The 17,630-nt window shown below is 44.3% G+C and overlaps 1 protein-coding gene across 2 annotated transcripts in view; it reads left to right on the forward strand.

Annotated features, from left to right (window-relative positions):
* Positions 1–17,630, forward strand: part of LOXHD1 (lipoxygenase homology domains 1) — a 260,830-nt gene that overhangs the window by 152,524 nt on the left and 90,676 nt on the right. For both annotated transcript variants that reach the window (XM_038744101.1, XM_038744102.1), the window contains 3 exons: positions 37–201; positions 7,268–7,449; positions 13,407–13,523. In XM_038744101.1, the coding sequence (XP_038600029.1) occupies positions 37–201; positions 7,268–7,449; positions 13,407–13,523 (464 nt within the window). The remainder of the gene's footprint in view (positions 1–36; positions 202–7,267; positions 7,450–13,406; positions 13,524–17,630) is intronic.

Genomic DNA, 17,630 nt, shown 5'->3' on the forward strand with positions numbered 1-17,630 from the left:
AAAGAACCGGGACTGATGGCCCTCTTCTTTCCTCAGGCAAAGGTGCTGGCTGGTTTCTGGACTGGGTAGAAGTGGACGCTCCTTCTCTCGGGAAATGCCTTGTATTTCCATGTGGCCGCTGGCTGGATCGAAGTGAGGATGATGGAGCCCTCAGCAGAGACCTCTTTCACAATGAGCTACAGACGAGGGAGTATGTTCCATGTAGGTACCGCAACCCCGTGAAGCCATGGAAGAGAATGCCATTATGATTTACTGGAAAATGAGTTAGGAAAGTAGAGGAAAAAGTAGGGATGTTGAAGGATTCATCCCTAATCAGTAGTTTGGATGTCAAGGAGGGTATTCATCACACTGTCCCTTCAATCAGCTAATCAATCAGTGATATTTATTGAGTGCTCACTATATGCAGAGCACTGTGCTTAGTAATTGGTAAAGTATAATACAACAGAGTTGGGAGATATAATCCCTGCCCACAAGGAGCTTACCTATTCCTGCTACCAGAGGCAGGATATTGGTCTGACCTCAAAATGTCATTACCCTTTTTTTAAATAAAAAAATGGTATTTGTTAAGCACTCCCTATGCATTTAGCATTTAGCGTAGCGCTCTGCACATAGTAAGCTAAACAAATACAACTGAATGATAATGTGCCAAGCCTTGTACTAAGCACTGGGGTAGATACAAGATAGTTGGTTTGGATACAGTCCCAGATAGGGCTCACAGTCTAAGTAGGAGGGAGAACAAGTATTGAATCCCCATTTTACAGATGAGGTAACTGAAGAAAAAAAGTAAAGTGACTTGCCCAGGGTCACACAGCAGACAAATGGCAGAGCTGGGGTTACAACTCAGGTCCTCTGACTTCGAGACCTGTGCTCTTTCCATTAGGTCATGTCACTTCAATTTTTTATGTTTTATGTTCTTTAGTGGTGATACCTCTGTTTGACATAAAAGTTGGTCAGACCAGTGGTCTGTTCAGCCCAGTATTCTGTCTTTAACAGCAGTATCAAAGGCTCATTTGAGGATGATTTAGTGGATCATCTTCTTCACATCCATATTCATGGTTGTGGATGAACCTTCTCTTAGCTTTCTTTTTAAAAAAAACTTTAAATGGTATTTGTTAAGCGCTTATTATATGTCTTACATTGTAATAAGCGTTGGGTTAAATACAAGCTAATCGGGTTGGACACAGCCCATGTCTCACCTGGGGCTCACAATCTTAATCCCCATTTTACAGATGAAGTAACCGAGGCACAGAGAAGTGAAGTGATTTGCCCAAGGTCACACAGCAGACGTGTGGCGGAGCACAGATCCATCTCGATTTTCATTTTCTAGACTGAAAAATCCTAATCTGATCATCGTGGTTGCCTTGTGTGTATCTTCTTCTCCAGATCTGTTGTGCCTTCTTTAAGATATGGCAACTACAGCTACATGTATTATTCTAGGAGCAGGCTTGTGATGATCTTATTGTGGCAAAAATATGCCTTTTGTTTTATTTCCTTCACTCTTCCTAATAAGGTTCTCATAATAATAATGATGGCATTTATTAAGCGCTTACTATGTGTAAAACACTGTTCTAAGAGCTGGGGAGGTTACAAGGTGATCAGGCTGTTCCACGGGGGGCTCACAGCCTTAATCCCCATTTTACAGATGAGGTAACTGAGGCACAGAGAAGTTAAGTGTCTTGCCCAAAGTCACACAGCTGACAATTGGTGGAGCCTGGATTTGAACCCATAACCTCTGACTCCAAAGCCCGTGCTCTTTCCACTGAGCCACACTGCTCCTGAGAAGAGCATAGCATATAACCCCATAGAGGACTGTACCAATTTAAAGCAGAACTCTACTCTTCCCAAGACACATCACGACAGCCCGTCTGTGACCTGGATTTCACAATAGGCCCCACCAGGATAGCATGATGAGAAATCTCTTTGTGGCAGTCAGTTTCCCGACTATAATGAAGGGTCATTATTGTAGACAAAGCAGACTCTCTCAGAGATGAATTCAGAAGTCAGTATTGTAACCGGACAATTTCTGACAGACCTCCAAATAGCTCCCCTGCTGTCATTTCACATTTGCTAAGTGCTTAAAGTTTGCTAAATGCTATTAAGGAAGATTGCCTTAACATACCTCCTTCCCTCAAGAAACGTATATTCTAAAGTATCCTGTAATTCACCTCAAAGACATATACTCATCCCCTTTGAATGGATAGCTTCACTTTTTGACCTTGTTTTTAATTTCTTTTTGTTTTCCATCTTGGTAGATTTGACTTGGGTACAGAGGGGAAGTCTCAGAGGGGTAGAGGGGTAGAGAACAAGATCTGTGAAGAAAAGCCTAAAGGAACTTGGATTATTCAGTTTAGAGAAGAGGTGTCTAAGGCTCTCGAGTGCTTAGTACACAGTAAGGGCTTAATAAATACCGTTGATAAGTTCCTCGGTTGAAAGACTTAAATATGAAATACTTTGGCTTTGAGACACATGTGGTACAGGAACTGGGTCTGACATGTTTAATTTGTATATATCCCAGTGTTTAGAAGAGTCCTTGACACATAGTAAATGCTTAACATATAAAAATAATAATGATAATTAAGTATTTTCTGTATTGTGCTGGGGTAGATACAACCTAATCAAGTTGGACACAGTCCATGTCCCACATAGGGCTCACAGTTTTAATCCCCATTTTACAGAAGAGATAACTGAGGCACAGAGAAGTTAAGTGGCTTGCCCAAAGTCACACAGCAGAGAAGTGGAGGAGCTGGAATTAGAACCCGGGTCCTTCTGACACCCAGCCACTGTTCTGTCCAATAAGCCACACTGCTTCCCTGCCCTCCTGAGCCTGGTTGGGAATTTCAGGCAATCTTCCAGTGTCCAGGATGATTGGAAAGGGGAGGGACAGGAGAAGAGCTCAGTCTTCTGCAACTCTGGGAAGCTGCTATTGTCAATCAAGTGGATTCCTGGGCCAATTAGAAGGTGGCAAATGCCCACAGTCTTACAACACAAGTGCCCTGTTTTTTTATAACCTCAACATATTGACTTTTAACCCTCCCTGACTGAATTCTAATCATAAATAAGGCTTGTGAAAATTCCCATTATTACCTGGCTCACAGGTTGTGTTCTCTAAGCCCAGAGAAAGATTCCGTGAACTTTGTACACCTGGACGGAGGTTTACCCCATAGAGACACGTATTCCAATTCACCTGGCAGTTTACGTTTGCGGGAGGTAAGCCAAAAAATCTTGCCTCATGAGGGGGAGAAGGCTAGTGCTAGGTTGGGTTTACAAAGCAGCATGAAAATATATCACTCGTTTGCCAATTAAAATGGTGCCCTAGGGCCTGTGGCTTTCAAAGCTGCGATGTACATCACGGGCTGCTGACAAACTGGGAATAGCCCTCGCGGTCACCCCGTCTGTCACACAGCTGGGTCGATTTGCTTCCCAAAAGGCTGAGGAGGCTTGTCTCCTTGCAGTACACACATCACAGTTGTTCACAGGCTGCGACAGATCATTTTGAATCCATCTAGTGCAGGGGCCCGGGAAGCTTTCTCCACATCCTTGGGCAGTAATCCCCTCTTGTAGGATCTCATGGGGATTGGGAGAAAATGAATAAGTGAACCACTGAGCCTTGGGCAGATTGTCCTGTACCTTGTGTCCCATGAGCAAGTTTCCCAGCATCCCTCAATTTCATTATTTATTGGTGTTGCTGGATGCACTACTGCAGTTGCTTTATCAGGCAAACATTCATGCTGGGCATTGAAAGTCTTTTGATGGACATCTCCATGCCCTAACACCAGGATGAGGAGAGAAACGTAAAATGGCAGATGGGCTAATAGGGATTTGCAAGAGCATTGCCTGCCAGCCCAGAGCTTGGTGGCATTTTGTTTTGTTTTTTTCCACTGGGTTTCCTCACCATTGATTTGAGGGGAATTCATTTGGGTGAGTAGACTGTAACTCAGAGAGTTCAAGTAATATGTCAATGTTGCCCAGAGAGTCAGATTGCCAGGGCAGAAGTACATGTGTGTGTCTGTGAGCGCACATGTACACACAGGCATATGTGTGCATGTTGGCAAACAGGCCCTGGATGGGTCTTGATTTGAACCAAAGCTCCAGATCCAGTAGAGAATGATTTGCTCAAGTGCCCGGGGGTCTTTAGGAACGGTCTGCATCTTTCCACCTTTATATGAGTTCCCAAATCCCCATCCTCTCCAACCCCCATAGGCTTTTCCTCCAAACCGGACTGAAATAGACCTGATCTTGATGCCAGAGGAGCCATTTGACTGCTTGAAAATTGGCTGCTTGAATGCTGAGAGTTTCCTCAATGTAGTCTCAGAAGCCGGCATTTATGCAACTGCCTGTAGATGGAATCACGCTCATCTCTTCTATATCTAGGAAGAATTTCATCCCATGAAGGAAATGGCACCCACATTTGCCAATGGAAGTAATAGTAATTGTGATTTTGTTAAGCACTTACTGTGTGCCAAACATAGCAAGTACTAGGGTAGATACAAAATAAACAGGTCCCACATGGTGCTCACAGTCTAAGTAGGAGGGAGAAAAGTCATTGATTGCCCATTCTACAGATGAGGGATCTGAGGCACAGAGAAGTTAAGTGACTTGCCCAAGTTTACACAGCAGTTATGTGGCAGAGCAGAAATAGAATCCAGATCCTCTGATTCCCTGGCCCAGGCTCTTCCCACTAGGCCACACAACTTTTCAATCCTTTGGCAGAGAGGAACACACTCTTGTTGACCAGGCCAAAATGGATTGAACAGGGATGAATGGGCCCCTTACCCCAACAGTGTGGCATAGTGGATAGAACATGAGTGTGAGAGTCAGACGAAGTGCGTTCTATTCCCTGCTCTGCCAATAGTTTGCTCTGTGACCTTGGGCAAATCACTTAACTCTGTGCCTCAAGTCCCTCATCTGTAAAATGAGGATTAAGACTGTAAGACCTATGTGGGACAGGGACTGTGTACAACCCAATTACCTTGTATCTGCTCCAGTACAGTGCCTGGTACATAGTAAGCACTTAAAAATGACCACTGTCATTATAATGATTATTATTATTATTTGATCTGATGTTTAGCCAACAGAGAGAAGGGAATTAACATGTGAGATGAGGATACAGTATAGAGCATTTCCCAAGTTCAAATCTGCAGTCTCATGAGAATAGCAACTGAACTCAGATCCTTTCCAGTCGCCAGAAATATCACTGGCACTAACGTCATCATCACTATTACCTACAGTCTGAATTGAACACCCACTGGGAGAAAAGCATTTCATTAAACTTGCTTTGAAATTAACAAAAAAGAATGCGATCCAGTCCTTGTCCTGGAGGAACTTGTAGTCAAAAGGGTCCCCAGAACCAAAATAATGTAATCAGTTAACAAAATGCAAGTACTAGGGACAAAACAAAGAAACAAACAAACTAAAAGACTTGAGTCCAAACAACAAAACTATGTACCCAGGATTAAATAAGGTAATCGAAAGCACTAAGAGAGCTGGAGGGAATTGGTGTGGTCAGGGTTGAAGAGGCGGATATGGTTACCCTGGAAGGCTTCATTCGAGAGGTGGATTGGAGGAAGGCATGGAGCCTGGTGAAAAGGAGTCAGAAGACCTGAATTCTAATCCCACTCTACTGCTGGCTGGATGTGTGACCTTGGGCAAGTCACTTAACTTCTCTAGGCCTCATTTTCCTTGTCTGTAAAATGGGGATTTGTTCTTCCTCCCCCTGAAATGATGAGCACTATGTCGGGGAGGAACTGTGTCTGATCTGATTGTATTGCATTTACCTCAACTCTTGGCCTAGAGTAGATGCATAGTATTAATATTATTATTATTAATAATGCAAACCAAGACCCTCCACTATTCATAGCAATATTATTAACTATCACTTCACATGTAATTGTATTCTGTATAATAAATTTCATAATGAATTATATTCAATGTGATATGAAACAGAATTATAATGGTATACTTAATAAATGGAATTATTACTGAAGGAGGGGCTTTCTTTGGAAAGAAGGAAAGCATTTCTGAGAGGCCAGGGGTCTTGTCTATTAACTCCATATTTTCCCAAGCACTCAGTGTTCTACTCTGCACTCAGTAAGAGCTCAATGAATACCACTGATGATGAATGGCTAGGTTTAGTAGTTCAGGGGCAGGGGAATGGATAAGATAACCTCTCAAAGTTCCATTCAGGACTAGGATTCAGGAGAAAGGGTAGTGGAAGAAGGAAGTAGCTGCTTAGAATTGCCCCATCATACATGCTGACTGATTTATAGCCATTCCCATACATGGAAAAATTTTCAGTCAGGGAGGTTGTTAAATTATTGGAATAGGGGCCTGCAGAACTCTATGCAGTCTGTTTCTCTGAGGGCCTTTAAATAAATAGATTCTGTAGATTCCTATTTACTTTGAGTGGTGGGGTGTGTTTCAGTCCAAAGATGGTCTGAATGACTTCAAAGGGACATTTCCAGCTTCAGGTTTTCATGATTATTGACCAGTATTTACCCTCACACACGAGTTTGGCAAAAATTGGTCCTTGGATTTTCCAGTTTCAGACATGTTGGCTGCAATTATAAGATCTTTGTGGGCAGGGAACAGTCTACTAATTCTCTTGTATCATGCCCTCTCAAGCACTTAGTACAGTACAATACTCAGTGAATACCACTGATGTTGAGAAGAGTTGAGAGCATTACCCAGAAATCCCCTAGCTGGGCAATAGCTATCCCATCCCTGTGGCTTTCGATTTGCTGAACCTATCAATTAATCAGTGACATTTATTGAGCACTTACTGTGTGCAGAACACTGTAGTAAGTGCTTGGGAGAGTACAATAGAAGAGAGTTGGTAGAAACATTCTCTCCCCAAAACGAAAAGCAGCACGGCCTAATGGATAGAGCACTGCCCTGGGAATCAGAGAGAACTTTCATTCATTCTTTCAGTCGTCTTGTATAGATCTGGGTTCTAATCCCAGATCCACCTCCTGTCTGCTGTGTGACCTTGGGCAAGTCACTTATGCTTCCCTGGGCCTGTTACATTATCTGTAAAATGGGGATCAAGACTGAGACCCATATGGGATGGGACTTTGTCCAACTTGATTACTTTCTAACTACTCCAGCACTTAGTACAGTGCCTGACACATAGTAGCAATTAACAAATACCACACAACCCCCCCCCCCCCCCCGAGATGCCTTTCCATTCTAAAATCACCTCCATCATCTCCCTTTCTGTTCCTCCCCTTTGGACCCACACTGATACACTCTCTCCATTCCCACTTGTCAGTTGTCCCTTACGAGATCACCGTCTACACCAGTGACCTCTTCGGTGCCGGCACGGACGCCAACGTCTTCATCGTCATTTACGGCTGTGACGCGGTCTGCACCCAGCAGAAGTCCCTGTGCTCCAACAAGAGGGAGCAGCGGATTTACTTCGAGAGGAAATCCGCCAACCGCTTCATTGTGGAGGTGGGTTCCAAGGCCTCCGGTCGGGTGGGAGCTGAGGCTGCTGGATTCAATTCAATTCAGTTGTATTTATTGAGCACTTACTGTGTGCAAAGTGCTCAGCTGGAGGAGTAAAGATCCAGAGTGGGACAGGGAAAAGGAGAGGCAATCCCAGCTCTGTCTCCCATCTGCTGTGTAACCTCAGGCAGTTTGCTTCTCTGTGACTCAGTGTCCTCATCTGTAAAAATGGGGATTCAATACCTGTTCTCTCACCCCCTTAGGCTGTGGGACTGGGATTGCAACCAACCTGATTAACTTGTATTTATCTCAGTGGTTAGAACAGCACTTGATGCGTAGTAAGCACTCAACGGATACCATAATAATCCAAAATTCTTCCCAGGGCAGGATCACGGGAGACAGACACCCACACTCTCTGACCATCAAGATCTCAGTCAGTCTGATGGTCAAAGGTATTTATTGAGCACTCACTGTTTGCAGGACATGGTACTAAGTGTTTGGTAAGGGAACTGGGATTAAGACATAGAGTGATCAATCCCTTTTGGCTCCATGATGCTCCCTGTTCTTCCCATGTGGGGAAGTTGAAAAGTCCTGGCCTGTCTTGTAAGCCTGTTAACTTTTGCATAAACCCTTAGAACTAGAGGGGAACTCAAGAGGTCACCTTGAGTTCCTTTATCTGTCTCTTCTGGTCTCCTCCTCTCCCCATCTGACGATCTCTCTCTCTCTCTCTTCTCCTCCATTTGCCCCAGAGCCTGAACCCTGCACTCTCCTTCACCCTGGGCCTCAGTGCCTAGTTTGTTATAATCTAGGGTTTAGTCTCTCACTACCTCAACTCAAGGGATTGCTGCTTTGATCCACCCCTTGGACTTCCCTCTAAGCACTTAAGTGCTCATCCCAACCCACCACTACAATCACACACACGCATCCACACACACGCACACCTATGCACATGCACAGCTATGCAACCCAGCTCTGCAACTTGTCAGCTGGGTGACTTTGGGCAAGTCACTTAACTTCTCTGTGTCTCAGTTCCCTCATCTGTAAAATGGGGATTAAGACTGTGAGCCCCATGTGGGACAACCTGGTTACCTTGTATCCCCCCAGTGCTTAGGGTGGTGCTTGGCACATAGTAAGCGCTTAACAAATACCACTATTATTATTATCATTATTATTATATTAAAGCAGCATGACCTAGCAGATACAGCACAGGTCTGGGAGTCAGAAGGACCTGAGTTCTCTAATCCCAGCTCTTCCATTTGTCTGCTGTGTGACCTAGAGCAAATCTCTGTGCCACAGTTACCTCATCTGTAAAATGGGGATTAAGATTGTGAGCCCCATGTGGGTAATGGACTCTGTCCAAACTGATCAGCTTGTATCTACCCCCGCACTTAGTACAGTGCCTGGCACATAGCACTTAATAAACACCACAAAGAAATACGCAATCCTGCACACACATACACAGCACTAATGTATGTATCCTTATACTCACTTCCTCTCTCTATCTGTAATCTATTTTAACGTCTGTCTCTGCTGCTGTATTGTAAGCCACTGGAGATCTTGTCTACTTACTCCCCTAAACTCTTCAGGTGCCTAGTACACCTAGCACCCAATCCATACCTGATTGATTGATTTGGCTCAGTAATGGCCCACAGTGGATGCAGGGGCAGGACATAGAGAACTTGTGCTATAGATCCCTTTTAAAAGAAAATTTTTGTGGCATTTAAGTGCTAACTATGCGCTGGGCATTGTACTAAGCACTGGGGTAGATACAAATTAATCAGGTTGGAAACAGCCCATGTTCCACATGGGGCTCACAGTCTTAATCCCCATTTCACAAATGACATAACTGAGGCACAGAAAAGTGAAGTGATTTGCCCCTTGTCACACAACAGACAAGTGGTGGAGCTGGGATTAGAATCCAACTCCTTCTGACTCCCAAGTCCATGCTCTATCCATTAGTCAAAGCTGTTTCTTTCCTTTAGGAAGAACCCACCTCAGATTTGTTCCATCTGATGGGCCATTCAGTCAGAGTCTGGGTCTAGACACCCTGCCTAAAAACCATTCCTCCCATACCATGGGGTGATATTCTTACTGAACCCTGCAGGAAGGAAATCTTGTGCTCTAGTATCTACTCCGTGTCCAATTCCGTGCATATGCTGACATCCGTTCCCTCCAACACCACATCCCGCTGCATCCAGACAGATATGCTTTGTCAGGAGAACGTGCCCTGAAACTGTCGCCATGTTCTAGTCCAAACACGTACTGACTGCGTGTGACCTGGCAGAGTATAGTGTACTGTGTACTTAGGGTAAGATATACTACAATTGGGAATTAAGAAGTAAGAGAAAGACACACTCCCTGTCTTTGGGAAGACTACTGTGTGAGTCAGAACAAACAAAAAGACATCTCAAAATACATACATAATAATAATAATAATAGTGACATTTAAGCATTTATTATGTGTCAGACACTGTACTAAGTGCTGGGGCGGGTACAAGCAAATCAGGTTGGACACAGTCCCTGTTCCACATGGGGCTCTCAGTCTTAATCCCCACTTTATAGGTGAAGGAACTGAGGCACAGAAAAGTTGTGATTTGCCCAAGGTCACACAGCAGGGAAGGGGCAGAGCTGGGATATTAGAACCCAGGCCCTTATGACTTCCAGGCTTGTGCTCTATCCACTAGGCCACGCTGCTTCTGCTTCTAGATGTGACACAAATGATTGAGTTGGTGTATTTTCTTAGACAACTTTTAAAAGCTTGCATAAAAATCATATAAGACACCAATTCCAGAAACTTGAAAGGGTGATCAGAGTACTTGCAGGAAACCGGTGTGGCCTAGTGGGATGAGTACGGATCCGGGAGTTGGAGGTCCTGGGTTCAAATTCCGGCTCCACCACCTTCCCTGTGTGACTTTGGTCAAGTCTCTTACCTTTTCTGTGCCTCAGTTCCTCCATCTGGAAAATAAGAATTCAAAGCCTGTTCTCCCTGCTACTTAAAATCTTAGAATGTGAGCCCTATATGGAAGCTGTATTATCTTGTATCTACCCCAGTGCTTAGTATGGTTCTTGGTACATAGTAAGTGCCAAGCAAATATCACTATTATGATTAATCATTTTTTTACATGCATATCCTCACATATTTGGGATGTCTGGATATTTATCTGCCTGCATTCACAAGGTAGGATATGGATTAATTGACTTTAAGGTCATATCAAGAACCAGTGACATAATATAGAGCAGCATTATGGCATAGTGGAAAGAGCCTGGGCTTGGGAGTCAGAGAATGTGGGTTCTAATTCTGGCTCTGCCACTTGTCTGCTGTGTGACCTTGGGCAAGTCATTTAACTTCTCTGTGCCTCAGTTCCCTTATCTGGAAAAGGGGGATTAAGACTGTGAGCTCTGTGTGGGACCACCTGATTATCTTGTATCTCCCCCAGCACTTAGAACAGTACTTGGCACACAGTAAGTGCTTAACCAGTACCATTATTATTATTATAACTGAGAAGATTGTTCCCTTCCCACATCATCCAACCCAGCCCTCTGTTTCTGAAAACACCCTCCTCTTGCCCACATGTCTTGCCTACAGGACCAGTTTCCTCTAGGAAATTCTGTCTTTTCAAATGAGTGCAAATCCAGGGCTAATTCTTCTTCCTCAGGAAGGGAATGTATTTCCAACCCAAGTTGTTGCTTCGGGGACATGCATCATGCAAGTAGCCTGAGTTTGACACAATGAAAGACTGGAGAAGAATACATAGATTTTAGCGGAGTTCCCAGGGAGTTTTCTTCAATGAAGTTTTTCATTAATCCCTGTATGTAATTCTCCTGCTGGATTTTTTTCCCTTTGAATTTATCCTCTTCCAGGAAGAAGTCAAGATGTCAGTAAATCCTTAGGAGCAGCAAATGAAAACCTTGTTCCTCCTTGGCACTTAAAATAAAGTATTAACCGGCCACAAACCATTTATCTCTTCCCTTCCCAGTTCCTCTTGATGAGGAGCAAAATATATTCCATCTCTTCTTTGTGAACTGCCATAATTCGTAGCATAAAAGACCTTGAAAAGAACATGAGGATTACAGACAGCCCAGGGCTCTCTAAGGTGAGGTTTTTTTTTGGGGGGGGAGTATTTAGTGACTTTGAAAGGTAGGGAGTTAGAGACAGTGGAACCTGGGAAACCGAGCTCTGTATTCTCGATTCCCATGGTGGATTCATTAAATTGTACATATGATTATTTATTTTGATTACTCCATTTTTAAATACTTTTAAGTCTGTCTATCCCATTAGAGTGCAAGCTCCTTGTGGACTGGGAATGTGTTACTTGCCTGGGTTGAACTTCCCAAGTGGTTAATACGGTGAACCACACCTGATGGGGCTTAACAAATGAGCCTGTTATCTAGCATTTACCCTGTTCATAGGGCTTTGCCATCAAAGATCCCATCTTGCCTGGACACAAAAACCTCCATATGAGAGAGAGGCAGATATTATTTTGCAGATGGTGTTACTGAGATACAGAAATTAAGTTTTTTTTCCTCAGGGTCACACAGCAGAGCAAGTGCAGAATTAGAACAATCAATCAATTAATGGTATTTATTGAGCACTTACTCTGCAGAGCACTGTACTAAGCGCTTGGGAAAGAACAATGCAACAGAATTAGCAGACACTTCTTATCCATAATGAGCACATAGTCTAGAGAGGACTGTGAGATAGTTCTCCTATCTCCGGTGCTGAATTGCGTCAATTTCCCCTTTGAAATAACAATAATAATAATAGTAATAAAACTATGTGCAAAGCAGTTCTGAGCACTGAGGAATCTACAGGGTTATCTGTTTGGACACAGTCTCTGTCTAGGTATGTGCTCACAGTCTAGGAAGGAAGTAGTAAGATATAATCCCCATTTTGCAGATGAGGGAACTAAGGCCTAGAGAAATGCAGCGATTTGTCCAGGTCATACTGCAGACAACTGGCAGAGTCAGGATTAGAACCCAGGTCCTCTGACTCCCGGACCATGCTGCTTTCTAAGGAACAGGGAAGGCAAACATTTGCACTAACCCCTAAAGTGGGAGTTTTGAAAATCTGCTGGGCTGTATCTTGATCCATTAAGGGTATTTCTTGAATGGTTAGTCTGTGCAAAGAAAACTATAGACTCTTAGCTAGTTTTGGCCAAAGATCACTTGTAACACCTCTGTATATATTACACCCTGTACACAGTGTGTTCAATAAATACCACTGTGCACAACACTGAACTAAGAACTTGGGAGAGTTCAACAGAGTCAGTAGACATGATCTCAAGTAGCTTACGATGTAGTCATGGGGACTGAAGCTATAATAAATTACAAGTAGGAGATAGCAACCAAAGATATCAACTAATAGATCAACCAGTGGTATTTATTGAGTGCTTTCTGTGTGCAGAGCACTGCACTAACTGCTTGGTAGAGTACAATACAACCAAATAGATATACATGTTCCCTCCCAACAAGGAGTGTACAGTCTAAAAGGGGAGAAAGACATTAATATAAATAAATTACAGGTATGCTGGTGGGGAAGGAACTAAAGAAACTTAAATAAGAGCTATGTTGAGAGAGGATGAGGTGAGTACCTAAGTGCTTGATGGTTGAGAACTCAAGTATACAGGTGATGTAGCTGTGGGGAAGCAGGATGGGAAGATGAGAGATTAGCCAGAGAAGGCTTCCTGGAGGAGATGTTATTCTAGTATGGCTTTGAAGATAGGGAGAGTAGTGGTGTGCTGGTTTTGAAGTAGTATAGTATTTATGAAATATTTTCTCTATTCAAAGTCCAGTCCTGTTCTAAATACTAAGAAAGAAATACATAGATGAGATATAGACACAGTCCCTGGCCCTATGAGGAAAGGAGAAGAAAAATACAAAAGCCGACGATGATGTTCCTGAAAAGATCAACAGGATTTCAGGCTCCTCTTCCTAACCTGCAGTTCTCTCTATGATCTTGGCAGCTAGAGGACGTGGGAGAAGTACTTGAAAAAATCCGAATTGGACATGACAATTCAGGAATCAATCCCGGTTGGCACTGCGACCATATTGATATTCGGAGACTTCTGCCTGGAGGAGAGGTAAGCCCCTCCATTGGAATTACAGAAACTTCTCAGCCCCTTCTGTGTTCACTTAACAGAGCCCCAGGCTCCTGGGAGTGGTGGAGTGTAGATGAATGATGGGAACATAGCTGGCAATCTAGCTAGGGTTTGGGCCCTTGGCTATGGATGTTGATTCCAGGATTTTATTTTTCCAAACATGACTCTCAGACAACCAAGGAGAGGCCCACAGGAGACCTCTGGAGAGAGGAGTCGGAGTCAAATAAGTGGCTTCAAAACCTTATGAGGTTCACTTGCAGATAACCCATCTCTGCCCTCCTGGAACCATATGAAGCAGCGTGGCGCAGTGGAAAGAGCCCGGGCTTTGGAGTCAGAGGTCATGGGTTCAAATCCCAGCTCCTCCACTTGTCAGCTGTGTGACTTTGGGCAAGTCACTTAACTTTCACTGGGCCTCAGTTATCTCATCTGTAAAATGGGGATTAAGACTGTGAGCCCCCCGTGGGACAACCTGATCACCTTGTAACCTCCCCAGCACTTAGAACAATGCTTTGCACATAGCACTTAATAAATGCCATCATTATTATATTGTGAAAGAGTGGTCTTTCACAGGGTTGAGGAACCTCATTTGGTCACTTGGCTGATCGCTTGACTTTTTCCTTTTGAAATTGTCTACGCACTTGGATCTGTGACCTTTGGACTTCTGAAATTCACCCCCACAGCACTATGTACACTTCTATAAATTATTATAAATCATATCTTTATTAATGTCCGTCTTCCCCTTTAGACTGTAAGCTCATTGTGGGTGGGGAATGTATCTATCAACTCTCAAGTGTTTTAGTACAGTGCTCTGCACACAGTAAGTGCTCAGTAATAATAATAATAATAATTGTATCTGTTAAGTGCTTACTGTGTGCCAGGCACTGTACTAAGCACTGGGGTAGATACAAGGTAATCAGGTTAGACACTGTCCCTGTCCCACTTTGGGATCACAGTCTTAATCTTCATTTTACAAATGAGGTAACTGAGGCACAGAGAAGTGAAGTGACTTGCCCAAGGTCACACAGCAGACAAGTGGTGGAGCTGGGATTAGAACCCATGACCTTCTGGCTCCTAGGCCCATGCTCTTCTCTAATAAATTCCATTGCTGCTGTTGCTACACTGCCTACACAAGACTGTGAGCTCATTGTTGGGTAGGGACCGTTTCTATATGTTGCCGACTTGTGCTTCCCAAGCGCTTAGTACAGTGCTCTGCACACGGTAAGCATTCAATAAATACGATTGAAAGAATGAATGAATCTCTGTGCCTCAGTTGCCTCACCTGTAAAATATGGGGATTAAGAGTGTGAGCCCAGTGTAGGACAGGGATTGTGTCTGATCTGTTTAACTTTTTTTTTAAATGGTATTTGTTAAGTGCTTAATATGTGCAAAGCACTGTTCTAAGCACTGGGGGAGATACAAGGTGATCAGGTTGTCCCATGTGGGGCTCACAGTCTTCATCCCCATTTTACAGAAGAGGGAAATGAGGCACAGAGAAGTGAAGTGACTTGCCCAAAGTCACACAGCTGACAATTGGTGGAGGCGGGATTTGAACCCCTCACGTTTGACTCCAAAGCCCGGGCTCTTTCCGCTGAGCCACGCTGCTTCTCAACTTCTCAACTTATACCTATCCCACTGCTTAGAACAGTGCTTGGCACAAAGTAAAGATTTAACAAGAACCATAATTTTTATTTTCTTACACTGTGGGATTTCACTCCGGATGCCTACACAACCTGCAGGAGCCTAGGGCTCTTCCCTCATGAGGAGACTCTTTCTTGGGCTTCGTAGAAATTGGGTTGTAAAGCCCTTCTGAGTGTCAGGCTTATTTCTTTAGAAGTAGGAAAAGTGTAACAGTAAGAATTTAGGTTACATATGAGGAAAGAAAGATTTCCCACCTGAAGCATCTAGCTTAAACCCCTGCAGAAATGGGATTCCTCCTGCCTTCTGTCTTTATCAAGGTCGGGCTGCTCCACATATAGAAAATCAGGTCTATTCTGGGCCAAAGCAGATCAATGCAGCAAAAACATTGGTGGGATTTTAGAAACTTTATATCTGCCACTGGAGCTTCTGCCTATTCAGTACCCACCCAGATGTTCCCTCCCACCCCCCGCACGGCTCTGTCCTGACCTCAGCCAGGAGAGCAGCAGAAGGGAGCTGGCAGAGCCACCCAGGTGTGACTGGAAATTGGTGAGCTACCCAGCTAAGGAGAGCTCCCTGGCTTCCTCTGGCTTCCCTTGGCCAGCTGGCTTCTCTCAGCTCAGCAGGAAGGCCAGAGAGAGTTCTTCAGATCTGGTCCTCCCCAAGGCTGAGACTTTTACCAACTTCCTTGTCTCTCTTCTCCCAAACTCCCCCAGTCTACTAACTCTGTCTACAGAAATCCCCATTTGGGTGAGATATTTGTGCTTTTCGGGGTTCTGTCCTGCAACCTAAAAGAGCCAAGGCAGGACCTGCTAGGGTCTTGCTTTGGGCTATAGTGCAAATAATAATAATTGTGTAATTGTTTAGAGTTTACTATATGCCAAGAACTAGGTTAAGCGCTGGGGTAGACACAATACAAATCAAATCAGACACAGTCCCTGTACCATGTGGGGCTTGCAGTGTAAGAGAAGACTCTTAGTCTTTGCTGCTTTTCTTAGAGTCTTAGAGAAGTATTGTGGACTAGTGAAAAGAGCAAAGGACTGGGAGTCAGAGGACTTGGGTTCTAATCCTGACTCCGACACTTTTCTGTTATATGACCTTAGGCAAGTCACTTAGCTTCTCTGCAACTCAGTTACCTTCTCTGTAATATGGGGATTAAGACTGTGAGCCCCATGTGAGACATGGACTGTGTCCAACCTGATTATCTTGTATCTACCCCAGTGTTTAGTACAGTGCCTGGCACATAGTAAGTGCTTAGCAAATACCACCATTGTTAAGGAGGAGGGAGACTAACTATCAAATCCCCATTTAGCAGATGAGGAAAGTGGGGTCCAGAGAAATTAACTGACTTGCCCAAGGTCACATGGCAGTTTCAGGATTAGAACCCAGTGCTCCGGGTTACCATCCTGTGCTAGGCCTGTGCAATATTGGGGCCAGGGCAGGAGGGAGTTTGGAAGGGAGAAGGGCTGATTTGCATTTGCCTGCTTGAGAGACAGACCATTTCCCAGGACCTAGTCCTTCCCATACCTGCTACCTCCCTGAGAGGTTGAGGAGATTCTCAGGATAGCCCTCAGAGCCTGAGCAGCTTTGGGGAAGGATGGAAAGTGGGGGGACAGAGACTCTAGCACCCTCAGACAACAGCTGTCAATTGGACAGACTCTTGAGCTAATCAGGAGGAACGTCACACGGTAAAAATGCCCATCTGCAGGAAAGCCACTTAATGGTCTTCAGTCCTTCTCTGCTGTGTTCAGAAAAATATGCTGGAAGTAGATCTCCCTGTCTTAACTGGCTAATAAGGTCAGCTTCATTAGGATTCTTGAAAAATATGTGGATTCTGCATTTTTTTCCAAACCGATGCTGATTAACACCATCAGATGTGAGCACTCTAAAATTGCCCCTGCCCCTCTGCAGTCCCTCCCTCTTCCGGCCCCCTCTTCAACTTTCCCATCCCTCTTCAGCTTTCCCATCCTCCTGCCTCCTCTCAAATGCCACACCCTCAATATGCATAGAATCCCATTCCTTCTCACCTTATCAAAACTCTCCCCCACTTCCTCATCCCTTCCCTAACAGCCATCTTCAACCATTCACTCTCCAATGGATTCTCTCCCACTGCCTTCAAATATGCCCATGTCTCCCCATCCCAAAAAACACCTCCCTTGACCCCATAGCTCCCTCCAGTTATCTCCCCATTTCCCTCCTACCATTCCTCTCTGAACACCTTGAGCAAGCCATCTACACATGCTGTCTCAAATTCCTCTCTTCCAATTCTATCCTGGATCCCCTCCAATCTGGCTTCAGTCCCCTTCACTCCACAGATAACCCCCTCTCAAAGGTCACCAATGATCACTTTCTTGCCAAATCCAACAGTTTCTACTCAATCCTAATCCTCCTCGACCCCTCAGCTGCCTTTGACACTGTGGACCCCCTGCTTCTCCTGGAGACGTTATCTAACCT

The sequence above is a fragment of the Tachyglossus aculeatus genome, chromosome 3 (assembly GCF_015852505.1).
Source record: "Tachyglossus aculeatus isolate mTacAcu1 chromosome 3, mTacAcu1.pri, whole genome shotgun sequence".
Classification (NCBI taxonomy): domain Eukaryota; kingdom Metazoa; phylum Chordata; class Mammalia; order Monotremata; family Tachyglossidae; genus Tachyglossus; species Tachyglossus aculeatus.